General features: G+C 39.3%; 1 protein-coding gene and 1 long non-coding RNA gene across 2 annotated transcripts; both read left to right on the plus strand.

Moving 5' to 3' along the window:
* The first annotated feature begins 1,770 nt into the window (after positions 1-1,770).
* LOC121809981 (F-box/LRR-repeat protein 10) lies at positions 1,771-4,892 on the plus strand. The gene is made up of 4 exons (XM_042210846.1): positions 1,771-2,076; positions 2,154-2,362; positions 2,494-2,587; positions 3,128-4,892. Exons 1-4 carry the CDS (start codon positions 1,834-1,836, stop codon positions 4,616-4,618), a joined length of 2,037 nt encoding a protein of 678 aa, XP_042066780.1. The 5' UTR covers positions 1,771-1,833; the 3' UTR covers positions 4,619-4,892.
* Positions 4,893-8,423: 3,531 nt separating this feature from the next.
* Positions 8,424-10,875, plus strand: LOC121806292. The gene is made up of 3 exons (XR_006051658.1): positions 8,424-8,471; positions 10,712-10,766; positions 10,850-10,875. It is a non-coding gene; the product is annotated as an uncharacterized LOC121806292 (long non-coding RNA).
* Positions 10,876-15,969: the final 5,094 nt, after the last annotated feature.

Below are 15,969 nucleotides of genomic sequence, written 5' to 3' on the forward strand. Positions count from 1 at the left end.
TACTCTCGTTGCGCTCGATCATTCCCGGCGAGATACACGCCACCAAAAGTGATCGCCCGATTGGTTCGTGCCAACCGCCGCATCTTCGGAGATTTCGAAGTACGCCTTGAACAATTTATCCATCTACGCCAGCGTGTACGCTGTGCGGTCACCGCTGCCGCGAGTAGGAGCTTGCGGAGGTTGGGAGGGGACGGTCGGCCTAGGCTCCGGTGTCCACCCGTATCGTCCTTCGGAGGCACCTTGGTCGTCGATTGGGTATGGACGGTAGCCACCCGGAACGGCCGAATCTTGGGTTTGAGGAGGGGCCGAATATTCCGTTTCCGGACTAGGAAACGGTTGTGAACCGAACCATTCAGGGTTCCAACCGTGGGAGCCCGTAGGGTTATCGCCTTGGCCGGACATAGTGATGTTGTAGGGTATGAGAGAATGAAGATGAAAATGGATATGAGAGATTGAAGATGAGAATGGAGATGAGAGAATGATGATGAGAATTGTGTAGTTTGATGTGAATTTTTGGGAGTGAAATTGGGGGTATTTATAGATGAAAGTGTGTATTTTTGGGGTAAAAAAAAATTAAAAAAAAAATAAAAAGTGGGAAAAAACGGTTATAAACGGATATAATTTTTTTGGGAAGTGAATTTTTTTTATCGGTTTTTTTAATTAAAAACCGATTTTTTTTTAAAAAAAATTATTTAAACCCAACGGCTATGTCGTTGACGAATGAGGGCGTGCCACGTCAGCTGCTCGCTGGCACGGCGCGAGCGCAGCGGCGGCGGGTGGCGTCCGTGCCAGCGGCGCGGACGGCGGTGGCAAGCAGCACCACCCTTGCGGATGCTCTAAATCCACTGGCTAGGCTGGACTGATCAATTTTTTTTTTATTTGGGGTTAATTTTCTACATAGAAACTTTTTTTTTTGAAAAACACGTAATGGTTATACGTGAATAAAATGGGAAACAAAATAGCTTGACTGAACACATGGAAGCAAATTGCATTTTGAAACACGCAAAATTATTTTGTATCTTCAAACACGAGTGCGTAGTCATAACGGTTTCACGTGCTTAAGGACGAAGTTTGCTTATGCGTGTTCAATCAATGTGAAATTTGAAAGATTGAAATGAAGATAGAATCATGGAAGATCGGAGAAAAGTGCCATTACCAAAGATGAGAAACCGTCGATCAAAAGAGGAGAGAAAATTGGTGATTCCCTTTGTGAAAAGATAATTGCAAAATATAATGAAAAGCCTTATATATAGACATAAAATACCAACTTATAAAATCATAAACTAATTTCTTATTATATTTTTTACTTTTCAACAAATAGTTTCTCACGCTCGAATTCATCTCATCCTACAAATCGACCTCATTCAAGAGATTGGTTCAAGTGGGATGACGGCCAGACAGTTTCACGATCTCACACTCGAATTCATCTCATCCTATAAATCGACCTCATTCAAGAGATTGGTTCAAGTGGAACATTTTTTGCCGTCTCGTGGAAGATAGTATTTTGGAAGCTGAGATTGTGAATGAGGAAGCTATTATGTCTATTTGTTGGATTCAGAAATTTTGTACATAGCTTTATTATTTGTGCCGTGAGATTATTTTCTTTTTTTTTACATCAACTTTTAAGGGTAGATGAGTTAAAAGATTAAAGTAACAAGAGAAATAATTTAAAAAGAAAAATAAGAGAAAGTAATACTACTATATAAGAGATATAAAGTTTTTGGCAAAATGAAATGAAATAATTCAATCAAACCCCACACTAATCTTACTCAAAAGTCGCAATCGATCTAAGCGATTTCAATACAAAATATTCCGTGAAGAACTGCACAAAACATGACCCCATTTCGTGCCCCCATCAATAACGCCTCCGATTTCGTCGATAAGAGAGAAATGGCAGCTCCTCCCGGCTCAGCGCGCACGGGAATTCCGGGCCTGGATCATCTCCCTTCAGCCCTAATCGCAACGATCATGACAAAGCTCGACATCCCCTCCATCCTATCACTGGCCTCCACGTGTACGGCCTGCCGCTCCTGTGCTGCCGAAATCCTCTCATTCCTCCCCAATTTCCATCTGCCTGTCAGTTCTCACTCACTAGATTTGTTTTTTATTCGGGCATTGACTTTTGCTAAAACCAATTTAGGGATTTTTTTCAGGATATTGCGCCTTCGATTGATTTATTGAGGCCGCTGCTTCCGCAGTGCAACCCCTACTTGCGTAGCTTGAAGATGGACTGCACTCGCCTCGATGATTCGTCGTTGGATTTTCTCCTCCACCCTTCGCTGCAGGATCTCTGCCTCCGAAATTGCGCGGATTTCAGCGGCAGGCTTTTATCCGAGCTAGGGCGCACTTGCAAGGATCTTAGGTTTGTAATTGTCGACCATAGTTTGGACGAAATTTGCTTCATTTGTGAAAATGATATGAAATTCTTTTTTGGGATTTTTTGATATTTGTTGGATTGGAAGCTGCATTGCGTCTGAATTAATGTAAATTCAGGTTTCTGTATTTAAGTTCCGTGGCAGAGAAGAGGGGAAGAGCAGTTGATGTATTGCATCTAGAGGAAATGCTTAGTGGTTGCACTCAATTGGAAGTAAGGGTATATATTGTTATTGATTTGATTGGGATAATTGTGGGAAAATGGTATGGCAGTATATTGTTTTGGTTTTGATGAAATTTGTGCTGATGTTGGTTAAGTTAATTTATCATTTTGTTACTGCAAATAGATTCACCGTAGTTTCATTAGATTATGTTTTAGATGTTTATGTGAAATCATCGGAAGTAGCTTCTGTCTCCTTGATGTGTATATGCAAAACATAGCATGATGTTTAATGCGCTCTTAATGGTTTTTTTCTATAATTGATTGGGAACTTATTATAGCATTTATTGCTTCCAGAACTGTTATGTAGAGCTAGTCTTATAGGTGATTTATGGTTCATTTATTTGTAATCTGTAGTTACCTTGGTAAACTTCTTGATTTCCGAAGCAGCTGTCGAATATGGTGATAAACCCTCATTAACGTGAATTATGCATCCAGGCTCAACTGGCTTGCTGTTTTTTTGTGTGGTTGTTTTTGTAAATATCTATTCGACCGGTATGCTGATATTCTGACCCTGATATATTGCTTTCGTAGACATTGATCCTGATGTTTGATGTCTCCATATTTCTGCGCCATAGTTTTGCTCGTGTGTGGGCTCTGGCCTCGCCAAAACTCATTTCTCTTGAGATTGAGTATATTTCCTCAGTAATGATGACGGAACTGCTTAACCCTGCTGTGGGACTCCATCAGTCATCGTCGCATCCATGGCCATCTGTATTGCCTAATTTACAGAAGTTATGCCTTTCTGTGGACTATATTACTGACACCATGGTGAGCACAATATCTAAGTGCCTCGTCTCCTTGACCCATCTAGATCTTCGAGACACACCCATAATGGAACCGAGAATGGCATTTGATCTCACTAACAACGGCCTTCAACAAATTAATGCACATGGTAAGCTGAAACACCTCTGTTTGGTGAGAAGTCAAGAGATTGCTCCTACATTCTTCAAGCGAGTCAATGATCTCGGTATCCTTCTTATGGCCGATAAATGTTCGGCCATGGAAAGCATTTGTCTTGGTGGCTTTTGCCAAGTGACGGATACGGGTTATAAAACACTTCTGCATTCCTGCTCCAAGTTATATATTCTCAGGGTGTTCCATGGTACTCATCTTACTGACCTGGTCTTTCATGACATAGCTGCAACGTCATGTTCAATGACACACGTTAGCCTACGGTGGTGTAATCTCTTAACGAACTTGGCTGTCACACGTTTGGCATCCAATGCAGATCTCTCCACTCTCGACCTGCGAGATTGTAGAAACCTTGGAGATGAATCTCTTCGAGCTATTAGTATGCTTCCCAAGTTGAAGACTCTACTTCTTGACGGCTGTGATTTAACTGATGCAGGTTTATCCTACTTAAGCAAAGGTGTGATGAATCGCCTGGTTTCGTTGTCTGTGAGAGGTTGCAAGAGACTCACAGACAGATGCATCTCTTCCCTTTTTGATGGGAATTCTAACCCAGAATTAAGAGAATTGGATCTATCAAATCTTCCAAATATCTCTGACGCTGCTGTCCTGTTACTAGCAAGAAGCCGCATCCTAATATACGAGCTGCGGATGAGACAATGCCCCCTCATTGGTGACACTTCTGTCATGGCACTAGCCTCAATGCAGGTTGATGAGAACATGTGGTGTGGAAGTAGCTTGAGGTTGTTGGATATCTATAACTGCGGGGGCATCACTCAACTTGCATTCCGGTGGTTGAAGAAGCCGTATTTCCCTAGATTGAGATGGTTGGGGGTGACGGGATCCATGAACAGGGATGTAGTTGAGGCTCTAGCAAGAAGCAGGCCGTATATGCACGTTACTACGCAGGGTGAGGAACTAGGAACAGAACAGTGGGATAACATGGAGGATGCTCATTTGCAAGACTACGACGATGTGGACGAGTTTGAGGAGTGGCTTTTAGGAGGAGGGGGAGGAGAAGAAGATGGTGATGACTACGAAGATGAAGAAGAAGAAGAAGAAGAAGATACGAGTGATGCTGAGATGGAAGATGCTGTTGGACATGAGTCGTGAAGGATCTGTTTAAATGATTTGGTGAGAAATCTATTCCTCATATAAACTACTCTAACTTATGCTGATTCCGTATTTGTAAGATATGTGTGTATTTATTTAGGTGATGTTTGTTGACATTTTAGTTTTCGGTATGTATATACAGATTTTTTATTTCTTTTAGGAGAATATAGATTTAGGCTCCTAAAATTGGAGCCTTTTTAAAAATTTCTGGGTTCGGTAGTCCCGTGAACCTGAAACTCAAATTTGAAGAACGCGGCTTTAGTCCTGACTTTCACGGATGCGTCTTTAGTCTCTAATTTCACTAATGCGTACGCATTTGGACAAATAAACGAGACATGCCGCGTTCTGGCAGTCGCGGAAGTGTTGTCGATTTGAGGTGATTTTCGGCTATTTTGTTCGGCAAAAGTTGTCTATTTACATGTGTTGTGATTATTGTATTTGTTATATGGCTCATGCAATATTTTGAGAGCAGCCTTGAGGCCAAGACTGAGTATTGATATCAATCATATTTGCATTAGAGATGAAGGTATCCTGGATTCGTAGGAGGACTTTTCCATTCTTATGTTTAGGGTTTGTAATAATTCTCTATAAATGCCTCCTTGAAGATTAAAGAGAGGGATTCATAGAAAGGCTAATGCATCGAATGGGTTGATAATATAGATACATATGAAACATGTTAAATCATGGATATTGAATTTTTTAATAAAACATGTGGGGTGGACTCTGAAAAAAATGAGAACAAAATCCTAACTTCATGGCACTTGCCGGGCACAAACTAATTGATTCTTTAGATATACCTCTTTAAATAAAATTATACTACCTCCGTACGCTAAAAATAAATATAGTTATATGTGACACAGATCTTAATGTGCAATTGGTAAAATAAGAGAGATGGAAAAAGATAAATATAGACATGGGATCCATATTATTAATAATATTTAAATATTTAAAATTATTCATATTTATAAATTAGTCTATTTTTAGTGTACGGTTCAAAATTGTAAAATTGGTCTATTTTATGTGGACGGAGGTATTAGTACTCTTTAGTTGTTTTAATAAAATTTTAATTTTATTTTTCTGGTTTGTAGATTAATTTAATTAGATAAAAGTACACTATACTTTACTAGTACTTTGTAGTACTCCCTCCGCTCAATTCTTACTGGTATGTCTCAAGATTTTTATTTTATTTCATCAGCTACCTTATAATCTATTTATCTTTCTTACTGGAATTTTTTTATATTTTCTAGTACAGTTTGTTTCTAAATTTCTGTATCCAAAAGTTTGGACAAGTTCGTTGGGACGGTGAGAGTACTGTACTAGAGTAGCTGTTAATAATCAAATTATAAGTTTATAACTGTTGTATCTCTATATCGACATGCGAAATTAAATCGACATGGTAAATTCACTTAAATCACACTTCCGATACAATTTGTGTTTTTCCGATAAAAATGTGGCAGCCACCATCCTCGACCTAGACCTATTCGTTTTCAATTCAATTCATATTTTTTACTGTCTTTCATTTCACAACCCAGAAGGATTTTCCAATTCAGAAACAGTAAATAAAAATCTTAAATCCACATTCATTTTCGCCATCTCAAATCTACATTAGTTATGTGCGTGCGTGATGGAAATCTCACTTTACATGAACCGTTAAACCCGTCGGATCCAAATTTGAAGAGAAATTGTGATTTTTGCAAAATCAATCGCAATTTCACAATCTCAAATGGTGATGGAAGATGATAACCAGAGTTGTGGAAGCAGGGTGGTCGAATCTTTGGCTGCCAAGAGCCACCACCAGCGGAAGAAAGTGGAGGTTTACAATGAGGTTTTGCGGCGGCTCAGAGCACCCGCAACGCTGGCCGTTCCGCCGGAACGGTTTCGCAGCGGAACGCGTTGTGGCGCATGGTTCCGTGCCCGTTCCGTGCCGGGTGCCGACGGAACGAAACGCGGCACGGTCTGTGCCGCCACGCGCTTCGGCGACGTGGCGCTCCCCTGGGCGTGCGTGAGTCCCACTCGCCGGCCTGCGAGTGGGACACGTCACCGCTGACGCAATAATTATTTTTTAAAAAAAAAATGATTTTTAAATTTTTTTTTTAAATAACGGTAATTTTATCGTTTTTTTTAACTTTTTTTAATTTTTTTTATTTTTATTTTCTTATTCTATAAATAATCCTACTTCATTTCATTTTCATTTCACACACACCCAACATCATTTCCTCTCCAATTTTCATACTCAATCTCTACACAAAATGTCCGGCGACGGTGACTACGGCGGTGGCGGCTCCGGTGGGTGGGATCTCAACGCGTTCGGCGATTGGGAGACCATGTACAACACACTTGGTGGTTCCGGGTCGTCGACGCCGGGCACCCAGGGGTCGGCGACGCCGGGTGGGTACCAACCACCCACTTTCGATGTGGATGCCTACGCTCGACCACCCGGCTCGCGACTTTCTCAGGGTTTGTCCCAGATTCAGGAGGATATCCCCGTTGAACCCACCCAGGGAGGAGGCCGAGGCGGTGGAAGCTCCAGGGCTGCGTCTGAGGCGGCCGAGGAGGAGGAGGAGGATGAGGATCTGGACCGGCATCCGTACAGCAACGAAGAAACAAAGGCGGTGTACACCGCATGGCTCACCGTCTCGTACGATCCCATCGTCGGGAATCAACAAGCCGCCAAGTGCTTCTGGGAAAAGGTCCGTGATGTCTACCACCAGACTAAGCCGAAAGGGGCCCGGAAGCGCAAATATACAATGCTCCGTGCTCACTTTGGCCGAGTCGACGTACAGGTCAAAAAATTTTGCGGCATCTTCTCGGCCGAAGAGGCGAACTACCAAAGCGGAGTTTTGGGCGCCGACATTCTGAGGGCGGCTTTGCGCGTCTTCTACCAGGACACCGGTCTACAGTTCAAATATGTTGATAGTTGGCAGCTCGTCAAGGATGAGGAAAGGTGGGTCGGCGGTATCCGCTCGAGCTCGGGCTCAACCTCAAAGCGCACGAAGCACACGACGACCGGCAACTACTCGTCTGGTGGCACCGGTGAGGCCAGCGAGGGTGAACCGCAGGTGTTTGGGGGTACGGGGGATCCAACGCCCGGCGAATACGGGGGATCCAGCCGTGGGCGCCGTCGGCCGCAAGGGACGAAGGCGGCTAGAGCGAGGAAGGGCCGAGGCGAATCAAGCCAGCCGAGCTAGGGACCTGCAACGCGGGGAGCCTCGGACACACTTATGGTGGCATACATGACCGCCACAATGGCGGACACTTCCCATTTCTCGCACTCCCAATACGTGGCCTGGTGGAACGGAATTGTGCATATGGCGGCACAACTTGGCCTTCCGACTCCCCCTCCACCTCGACCGCCTTCGGGGGGTGATTCGCCGGAGGAGTAGTTTTTTTATTTTCCCACGTTTAATTGTGTGTTTTTTATTGTGTGTTTTTTATTTTTTTAGGATTTTAATTGTGTGTTTTTTATTTTTTTTAAGTTTAAGTTGTAAATTTTTTTAATGTTGTGTGTTTTTTAATAAAGTGTGTTTGTTTTTTAATACAGTGTGTTTGTTTTTTAATAAAGTGTGTTTTTTTAATTGAATTTAGTTGGAAATAAAAAAAATGAAATTGAATGAATAGTAATTTAAGGAACGATTAAGGAATGATTAAGGAACGGAGGGTTGCAGGTTCCGTTCCTTAGTTAAGGAATAGAGTAAAAAAGTACAGTGGGGCCCTCAAATAGTGGTTTAAGGAACGGTATAGAACGGTATAGGAACAACGTTGTGGATGGCCTCAAGGAATCTCATCATCCCGAGGCGCAGGAGCCGGCTTTCGATGACCAGCTTTGGGCGCATTTCAATTGCCTCCCCGCCAGGTTGCCCTTCACTCTTCCTAACCTAATACTTTTACAGTATCATATCTTAATTTGTTTGGATTCACGAATTTCAGCGCTGATTTACCATTTTCAAACATGTGTTCTGCTTTTGATTGCACGAACTGACTGTAGGCATATTGCTGTAATTGAATCAGAGTAGCATTAAAATAAACTGTGTTGTCATGTTCTGTTGTTATTGCTCTACAATTGTATCGTTCTGCATCGATTCGTTAGTTAGTCTGTGACCGAGGTTTATGTTTCTTCATCGAACGTATGCAATGGACGTGAACGTTGAGAGGGCAGAAGATCTTCTCACGCACAAGCTTTACTGCATCTAGCTCGTGATCCTGCTAATAGGCCAGTTTTCGAAGTTTGGCTTGTACAGGTGAACTATTACTGTTCTGCTCCGCTCTGGTGGTCGTTAGGCTAGTTAGTATCTCCAAATTTGACTTGAAAGCAAGATAGGATCTGTTTCTTTGAGAAGGTAGAATAGTCAAATTGGCTGATTGGTGGAGAGTGAAGAGAAGACTACAAATAGGATCTACAGAGTAATAAAAAAAGTAAATGCTAACTGATTTCACCAGAAGCCCAATACTTTATCCCTTAAATTTACTTCCTACTTCTAAAATGCTTAAAGTTTTACCCTTATAATGATGTCAAGTGCCAGAGGTTCTAGCTTGATTTATTATTCAATGACTTTAATTAAAATTTTAGCAAATGGTATATTTTGAGGTTTGGAAAGTGAAAGATGGTTGTATCATGTATGTATCCCACTACTATCTATCTTGAATCTGTCATTTTAGCAAATGAGTCAGCTACTTACTTAGACCACATAGTAGTGTAGTATGTCGCATTTTTTGCCTCTAGATACAAGTAGATGCTTCTGGAGTTCTATAATGGTTGCCCACCTTTTGCTTCGCTAAAGTTCAAATAAACCAGCCAATGTGCGTCACAGTCTAACAACCCATGTCTCTGTCTTTTATCACTGTTTCGCATGATAGTTATGCTTTCTTTATGTCATCTATATGGATAATATAATTTAATCCTGCACAGGTTGTACCTCTCTTTGACGCGACTCTTTGAAATTAAAGTTAGCTGTCATGTTTGCTCATGTATTAACAGTTTCAGTTTGTCATTATCTTTCATCAGTATAATATTTTATTCAGTACCTCTCTCTTGGTTCAGTTCTATGTAATTTTTGCGAAGCTTTAATGACTCTGAATATTTAGTATTTACTATCCCATTTTTCATTCAACATCCATCCCCCACCTGCCTTTGGTTCTTCTCCTAATCTTGAAATTCTTGCACTCGAAGCAAATAAATCTGAAGTTCAAGATGGGGATAGTGTCATAGAGGCTGGCACCACGCTTCCCAGGTGTACAATATAGTTGCTCTGATCTCTATCATTATTTTTATACTTATACTTTAGTTGAAATCACACATGACTTGTTTGCTTTCAAAATTGAGACTGTTATTGGTTGATTCCAATTGATTATGTTCCATGTCCCACCCTTTTTTAGTTTGGTTGACTTTTTTGGGTCCTTGCAAAGTAGTTGGTCCATCAGCCATTTCGCGTGGGAGAGGAGGGGGGGGGGGTTCTCTCACTTTCGAGCCTTTGTTACTTTGTCTTGCTCCATTACATTCTTTTTGGAGCTAAATTTTATTCCTTGTGGGAACAATCTTCTTGTTCACATCCAGAATAATAAGCTAGATGTCAACGTTCCACTTTTCTTAGGCTTAGCCGCTGGTACTAGGGATAGATGGAGTTTTCTTGATTATCTGGTCAAGGAAAGGGTGATTTTAAGGAATGATTTTTATAATAGAAAATTATAGTGAAACTCATTGCCGACCTTTGACTGATTAAGTTGGATTTGACTTTAAAAACAAGCTTTTGAAGTGGGTTGCAAGTGTCAAAGCTTGTTGTACAGAGATGACGTAACTGAATCAATCATATTTAATTAAGATAGATTGGATGTCCCACCCGCGTCATGTTGATAAACCAAGCAGGACTATATATGTATGTCTATTATCGGTATTTTATATGCACATTTTATTTAATATTCTACAAGCCCAGGCTTGATTTATACAAAGCTTTAATGTGTTATTGTGTTGAAAATGTTCTTTTTGGAATTTTCGTGTTCATTACCGCTCAGCTGTTTTGTTTGAGTTGTAATGTTTGATGAAGATAAGTTCATACTAGAAAGGCATGTCATTAATCTTATTTTTCAATGTTAATACAGGGACATGCATGAGATTACCTTTTCCGCAGATGATAAGCCAAAGCTTCTCAGTCAGGTAATTAATGCACCTATCCATTTCACTTGGGGTCACATGCCACATATTCAACATGAAGTACACTATAATGATGAATTTTACAGTTGACTTCTTTATTAGCTGAAATTGGACTGAACATCCAAGAAGCTCATGCCTTTTCCACAATGGATGGCTATTCATTGGATGTGTTTGTTGTGTTGAAATTTTAGTGTATTATATGAAAGTATTACTAAATACTTTATAATATATTAATGATATGATTTGCTGGTATTGAATGTATTAAGGTTATTATGAAATTCAGTATTTCATAATTCTGTTATACATTTAAATGACGTTAACTGTTTGGCAGTTAATAACAGTTTGTCATTAGCGCCAAAACTGCACAAAACAATTACCCATTTTGGCGGTTAAATTAACTGTCGTGGCAGTTAATTCTGTAGTGTTGTGTATAAATATAAACAGAAATTCTAAACTAAAAGATATAGATGAATTTAGTCTTATCCGATCATAGATTTTGTACCCACAAAATACTTGATCTGAAAGTGTTTTCACACGATTCTAAATTATCCAAGTATTCAATCTCTTTAAAAACCTACATATATTCCTACAAAGATCAAGTAAATTGTACAAGATGACTGGAGGAGAAACTGTGAGAGACATGGCATCCAGAATCACAAGACTCGACAAGTTTTAAGGGGTAGATTTCAGAAGATGGCAGAAAAAGATGCACTTCTTTCTGACATCAATGAAGGTGGTGTATGTTCTGAGTACCCCGATGCCTGTGTCTAATGAAGGAGAAGAAGAAACCCTGGAACAGACCAGAAGGAGAAAGAAGTGGGAAACTGATGACTACACATGCTTAGGGCACATCTTGACTGGTATGAATGATTCCCTGTTCGACATCTATCAAAATGCAGAATCTGCCAAGGAACTTTGGGATTCTTTGGAAGCCAAATACATGGCTGAAGATGCTTCAAGCCGAAAATTCCTTGTAAGTGATTTCAATAACTACAAAATGATAGACTCAAGGCCAGTTATGGAACAATACAATGAACTACTCCGGATTCTGGGACAGTTTGAACAACACCACATGAAAATGGATGAATCCATTTCTGTTTCCAGTGTGATTGACAAACTGCCCCCATCTTGGAGGGACTTTAAACACACCCTTAAACATCAAAAGGAAGAACTTTCCTTGGTCCAATTGGGCAGCCATCTCAGAATTGAAGAATCCTTAAGGAATCAAGAGAAAGAAAAACCCAAAGATAAGGGTGTGGCTGTTAATCCATCTGTTAACATGATGGATACTGGTAACAAGTCCAAAGGCAAAAGAAAGGGCAACTTTGGTGACAATTACACAAACAAGAAATCCAAATTTACTTGTTGGAAATGTGGAAAGGAGGGTCACTTTAAGAAGGACTGCAGAAGTGGTAAAAAGAACAAGAAGAATGGTGCAAGTTCTAGTAGAACCAAACCTGACAACTCTGGATCACAAGATCCGGATGCACAAAAGGGTATGGTTTTACCTTATCTTAATATTCCTAATTTAAACCAAATTTCTGAAACATCAACTGCAACTTATTTGCAGGATGATGAGAACAATTGGTGGGTTGATTCAGGGGCCACAAGTCATGTTTGCAAGGATAGAAGGTGGTTCACATCATTGCAAACTAATGTGGATGGGTCTGAAGTTAGAATGGGCAACAGGACTTCTGAATCAATTGAAGGAATAGGAAATATTAAGATAGTATTTACTTCTGGAAACTGTTTACTGTTAAGAAATGTATTGTATGTACCTAATGTTAGGAAAAACTTGTTGTCTAGTCCGGTTCTAAATAACCTTGGATATAAACAAGTTATTGAATCTAATAAATATGTATTATCTAAGCATGGTGTATTTGTTGGCTTTGGTTATTTATGTGATGGAATGTTTAGGCTGAATCTTAATTTACCATTTAAAGACAAAAATGCCCTTGTCATCACGTCTAGTAATTCTCCAAACTCTAAGCTTTGGCACGAAAGACTAGGACATGTGCACTATAAAAGAATTGTAGAAATGTCCAAAAACAGTCTTATTCCTGCATTTACTGTCAACAATGACAAATGTAAAACATGCATGTTAACCAAAATAACCAGGCTCCCATTTAAGGATGTTGTTAGGGAATCTAAACCTTTGCAATTAATCCACAGTGATTTATGTGACTTTCACTCAACCCCATCTATGGGAAATAAAAAGTATGTCATTACTTTCATAGATGATTCAACTAGGTACTGTTATGTATATCTTCTAAACACCAAAGATGAGGCTTTGGACAAATTTAAGATATACAAAACAGAGGTTGAACTCCAAAAGGGTGAGATGATTAAAGTGTTTAGATCAGATAGGGGAGGTGAGTATTATGACCCTGAATACTTTCAATCAGTTGGAATAATACATCAAGTAACAGCCCCATATACCCCACAACAAAATGGAATTTCAGAAAGGAAAAATAGAGTGCTAAAGGAAATGGTAAACTCTATGCTTTCTTATTCTGGTTTAAATGAAGGATTTTGGGGAGAAGCTATGTTAACAGCCTGTTACATTTTAAATAGGGTACCAAACAAGAAAAGTAAGGCAACTCCCTATGAATTATGGTTTGGAAAACCTCCAAACCTGAGTTACTTTAAGGTTTGGGGCTGCAGGGCTGTGGTCAGGTTAAATGATCCTAAAAGAAAAACCTTAGGTGAAAAAGGAATTGACTGCATTTTCATTGGATATGCACAACATTCTAAAGCTTATAGGTTCTTTGTCCTAGAACCAAACAAAGCTGTTTCTGTGAATTCTGTTATGGAATCCAGAGATGCTATATTTGATGAAAATAGATTCACTTCTATTTCAAGACCTAAGGATTTAAACCCAATTCAAGAAAACAGAATGTTGAATGATCAACAAGATTCTGATGAACCTTCTACTCAGCATTGGGTAAGAAGAAGTGTAAGACCAAGGAAACCTGTGGGCATGGATGGAAGTTTTCAGCTCCATTTGATTGAAGGATCGAGAGATGAGATTCAATCTCAGTACTTCTATTGTTTCAACATAGAAGAAGATCCTAAGACATTCAATGAAGCTATGAATTCTAGAGATGTGTCATTTTGGAAGGAAGCCATTGATGATGAAATGGATTCCATTCTGCAAAATAACACATGGGAATTGACTGATTTACCCCTCGGTTGTAAACCTCTGGGATGTAAATGGATTTTCAAGAAGAAAATGAAAACTGATGGGTCAATTGATAAATTCAAGGCAAGGCTTGTGATTCAAGGTTTTAAACAAAAGGAGGGCATAGATTATTTTGACACCTATGCACCTGTGGCCAGGATTTCAACCATAAGGCTGCTAGTAGCTATGGATGCTATTCATAAACTTTTAATCCATCAAATGGATGTAAAGACAGCATTTTTAAATGGAGACTTGGATGAAGAAGTCTACATGAAACAGCCTGAAGGATTTATACTTCCTAGTAATGAATACAAAATGTGCAAATTGGTAAAATCCTTGTATGGATTGAAACAAGCACCTAAGCAATGGCATCAAAAGTTTGATGACACTGTTTTATCAAATGGATTCACACTGAATCAAGCAGATAAATGTGTTTATTCCAGATTTGACAAATCAGGAAATGGGGTCATCATTTGTCTTTATGTTGATGACATGCTCATCTTTGGAACCAGTCAAGATCAGATTGATCAAACCAAAGATTTTCTATCTTCTAAGTTTTCTATGAAAGACTTAGGAGAGGCAGAGGTCATTTTGGGAATTAGGATCAAAAGAAATTCCTCTAAGGAGGTTTCTATCTCTCAATCTCACTATATTGAGAAGGTGTTGAAGAAATTCAATCATGGTGACTGTGCACCCGTTAGTACTCCTATTGATCCCAATATCAAATTATTGCCAAACAAAGGCAATGCAATTTCGCAATTGGAATACTCAAAGGCCATTGGCTGTCTGATGTATGCAATGATTAGTACAAGGCCTGATATTGCATTTGCAGTGGGAAAATTGAGTAGGTATACTCATAATCCTAGCATTCATCACTGGCAGGCCATAAGGAGGGTGTTTAAGTATTTGAAAGGAACACAGAATTATTGCTTGGATTACAATGAATTTCCTTCTGTTTTAGAAGGATATTCGGATGCTAGTTGGATTACTAACTTAGAAGATCATTCCTCAACAAGTGGATGGATATTTCTACTTGGAGGAGGAGCAATCTCTTGGGCATCAAAGAAGCAAACATGCATAACAAATTCAACCATGGAGTCTGAATTTGTTGCATTAGCAGCAGCAGGCAAAGAGGTTGAGTTGTTAAGGAATTTAATCTATGAAATTCCTCTGTGGCCAAAACCTATCTCACCTATATCCATGAGGTGTGATAGTGCTGCTACATTGGCTAAGGTATATAGTCAAGTTTACAATGGCAAGTCTAGACATTTAGGTGTTAGACATAGCATGGTTAGGGAATTGATCACGAATGGTGTGATATCAGTAGATTTGTTGGGACTCAACAAAATCTGGCAGATCATCTAACCAAGGGTTTAGCAAGAGACTTAGTGCACAAGTCTGCTAAAAGGGTGGGTTTAAAGTCCATATAATTCTAATGTTTGGATACCCAATTTCCTTTTAACTAAATGTTAAATGTGAAATTCAATGTGGAAAGCCAAACAGTAGGATTTGACACATGTTTAATCACTCAAGGTATGTGTTTACAACTGTCAGCATAACTGAGGTTGAAGTTTCACTTCTTAATAATCTTTTGACAAGTGTTTTGGCAGAACAAGATGAAAAGATTACCAATATGAACATGGAATCCAAGTTGTGCCAGTAAAGCTTTGGACTTAGCTTTATACATGTTCATTGAAGGATAAGGACACTGGACTTGTTTTAAATAAGTGTCATGTTTAGATTTTAGTTTGAAAATTGTGTGTATGTTAAATCTGATATTCAATGTAATAATAAGAGTTCAATTCTCAGAACACTCTTATATTCGAATATTTGTATATTAACATGCTAAGATGAAAATTCAATCCTTAGGATATTTTCATTTATGCACAATTTTATTTTCTGTTTTGTTTTATGGTAACACTAAAATGGGGGAGGAATGTTGGAATTTTAGTGTATTATATGAAAGTATTACTAAATACTTTATAATATATTAATGATATGATTTGCTGGTATTGAATGTATTAA

Source organism: Salvia splendens, chromosome 6, assembly GCF_004379255.2.
Source record: "Salvia splendens isolate huo1 chromosome 6, SspV2, whole genome shotgun sequence".
In the NCBI taxonomy this organism is placed as follows: Eukaryota; Viridiplantae; Streptophyta; class Magnoliopsida; order Lamiales; family Lamiaceae; genus Salvia; species Salvia splendens.

What these genes read in the sequence shown, in the direction of transcription:
- LOC121809981 (XM_042210846.1), top strand. Translation starts at nt 1,834, where the DNA reads ATGACCCCATTTCGTGCCCCCATCAATAACGCCTCCGATTTCGTCGAT. An exon ending in CGCACTTGCAAGGATCTTAG is followed by an intron (nt 2,363 to 2,493) that starts GTTTGTAATTGT and finishes ATGTAAATTCAG; the next exon opens with GTTTCTGTATTTAAGTTCCG. An exon ending in GTGGTTGCACTCAATTGGAA is followed by an intron (nt 2,588 to 3,127) that starts GTAAGGGTATAT and finishes TTGCTTTCGTAG; the next exon opens with ACATTGATCCTGATGTTTGA.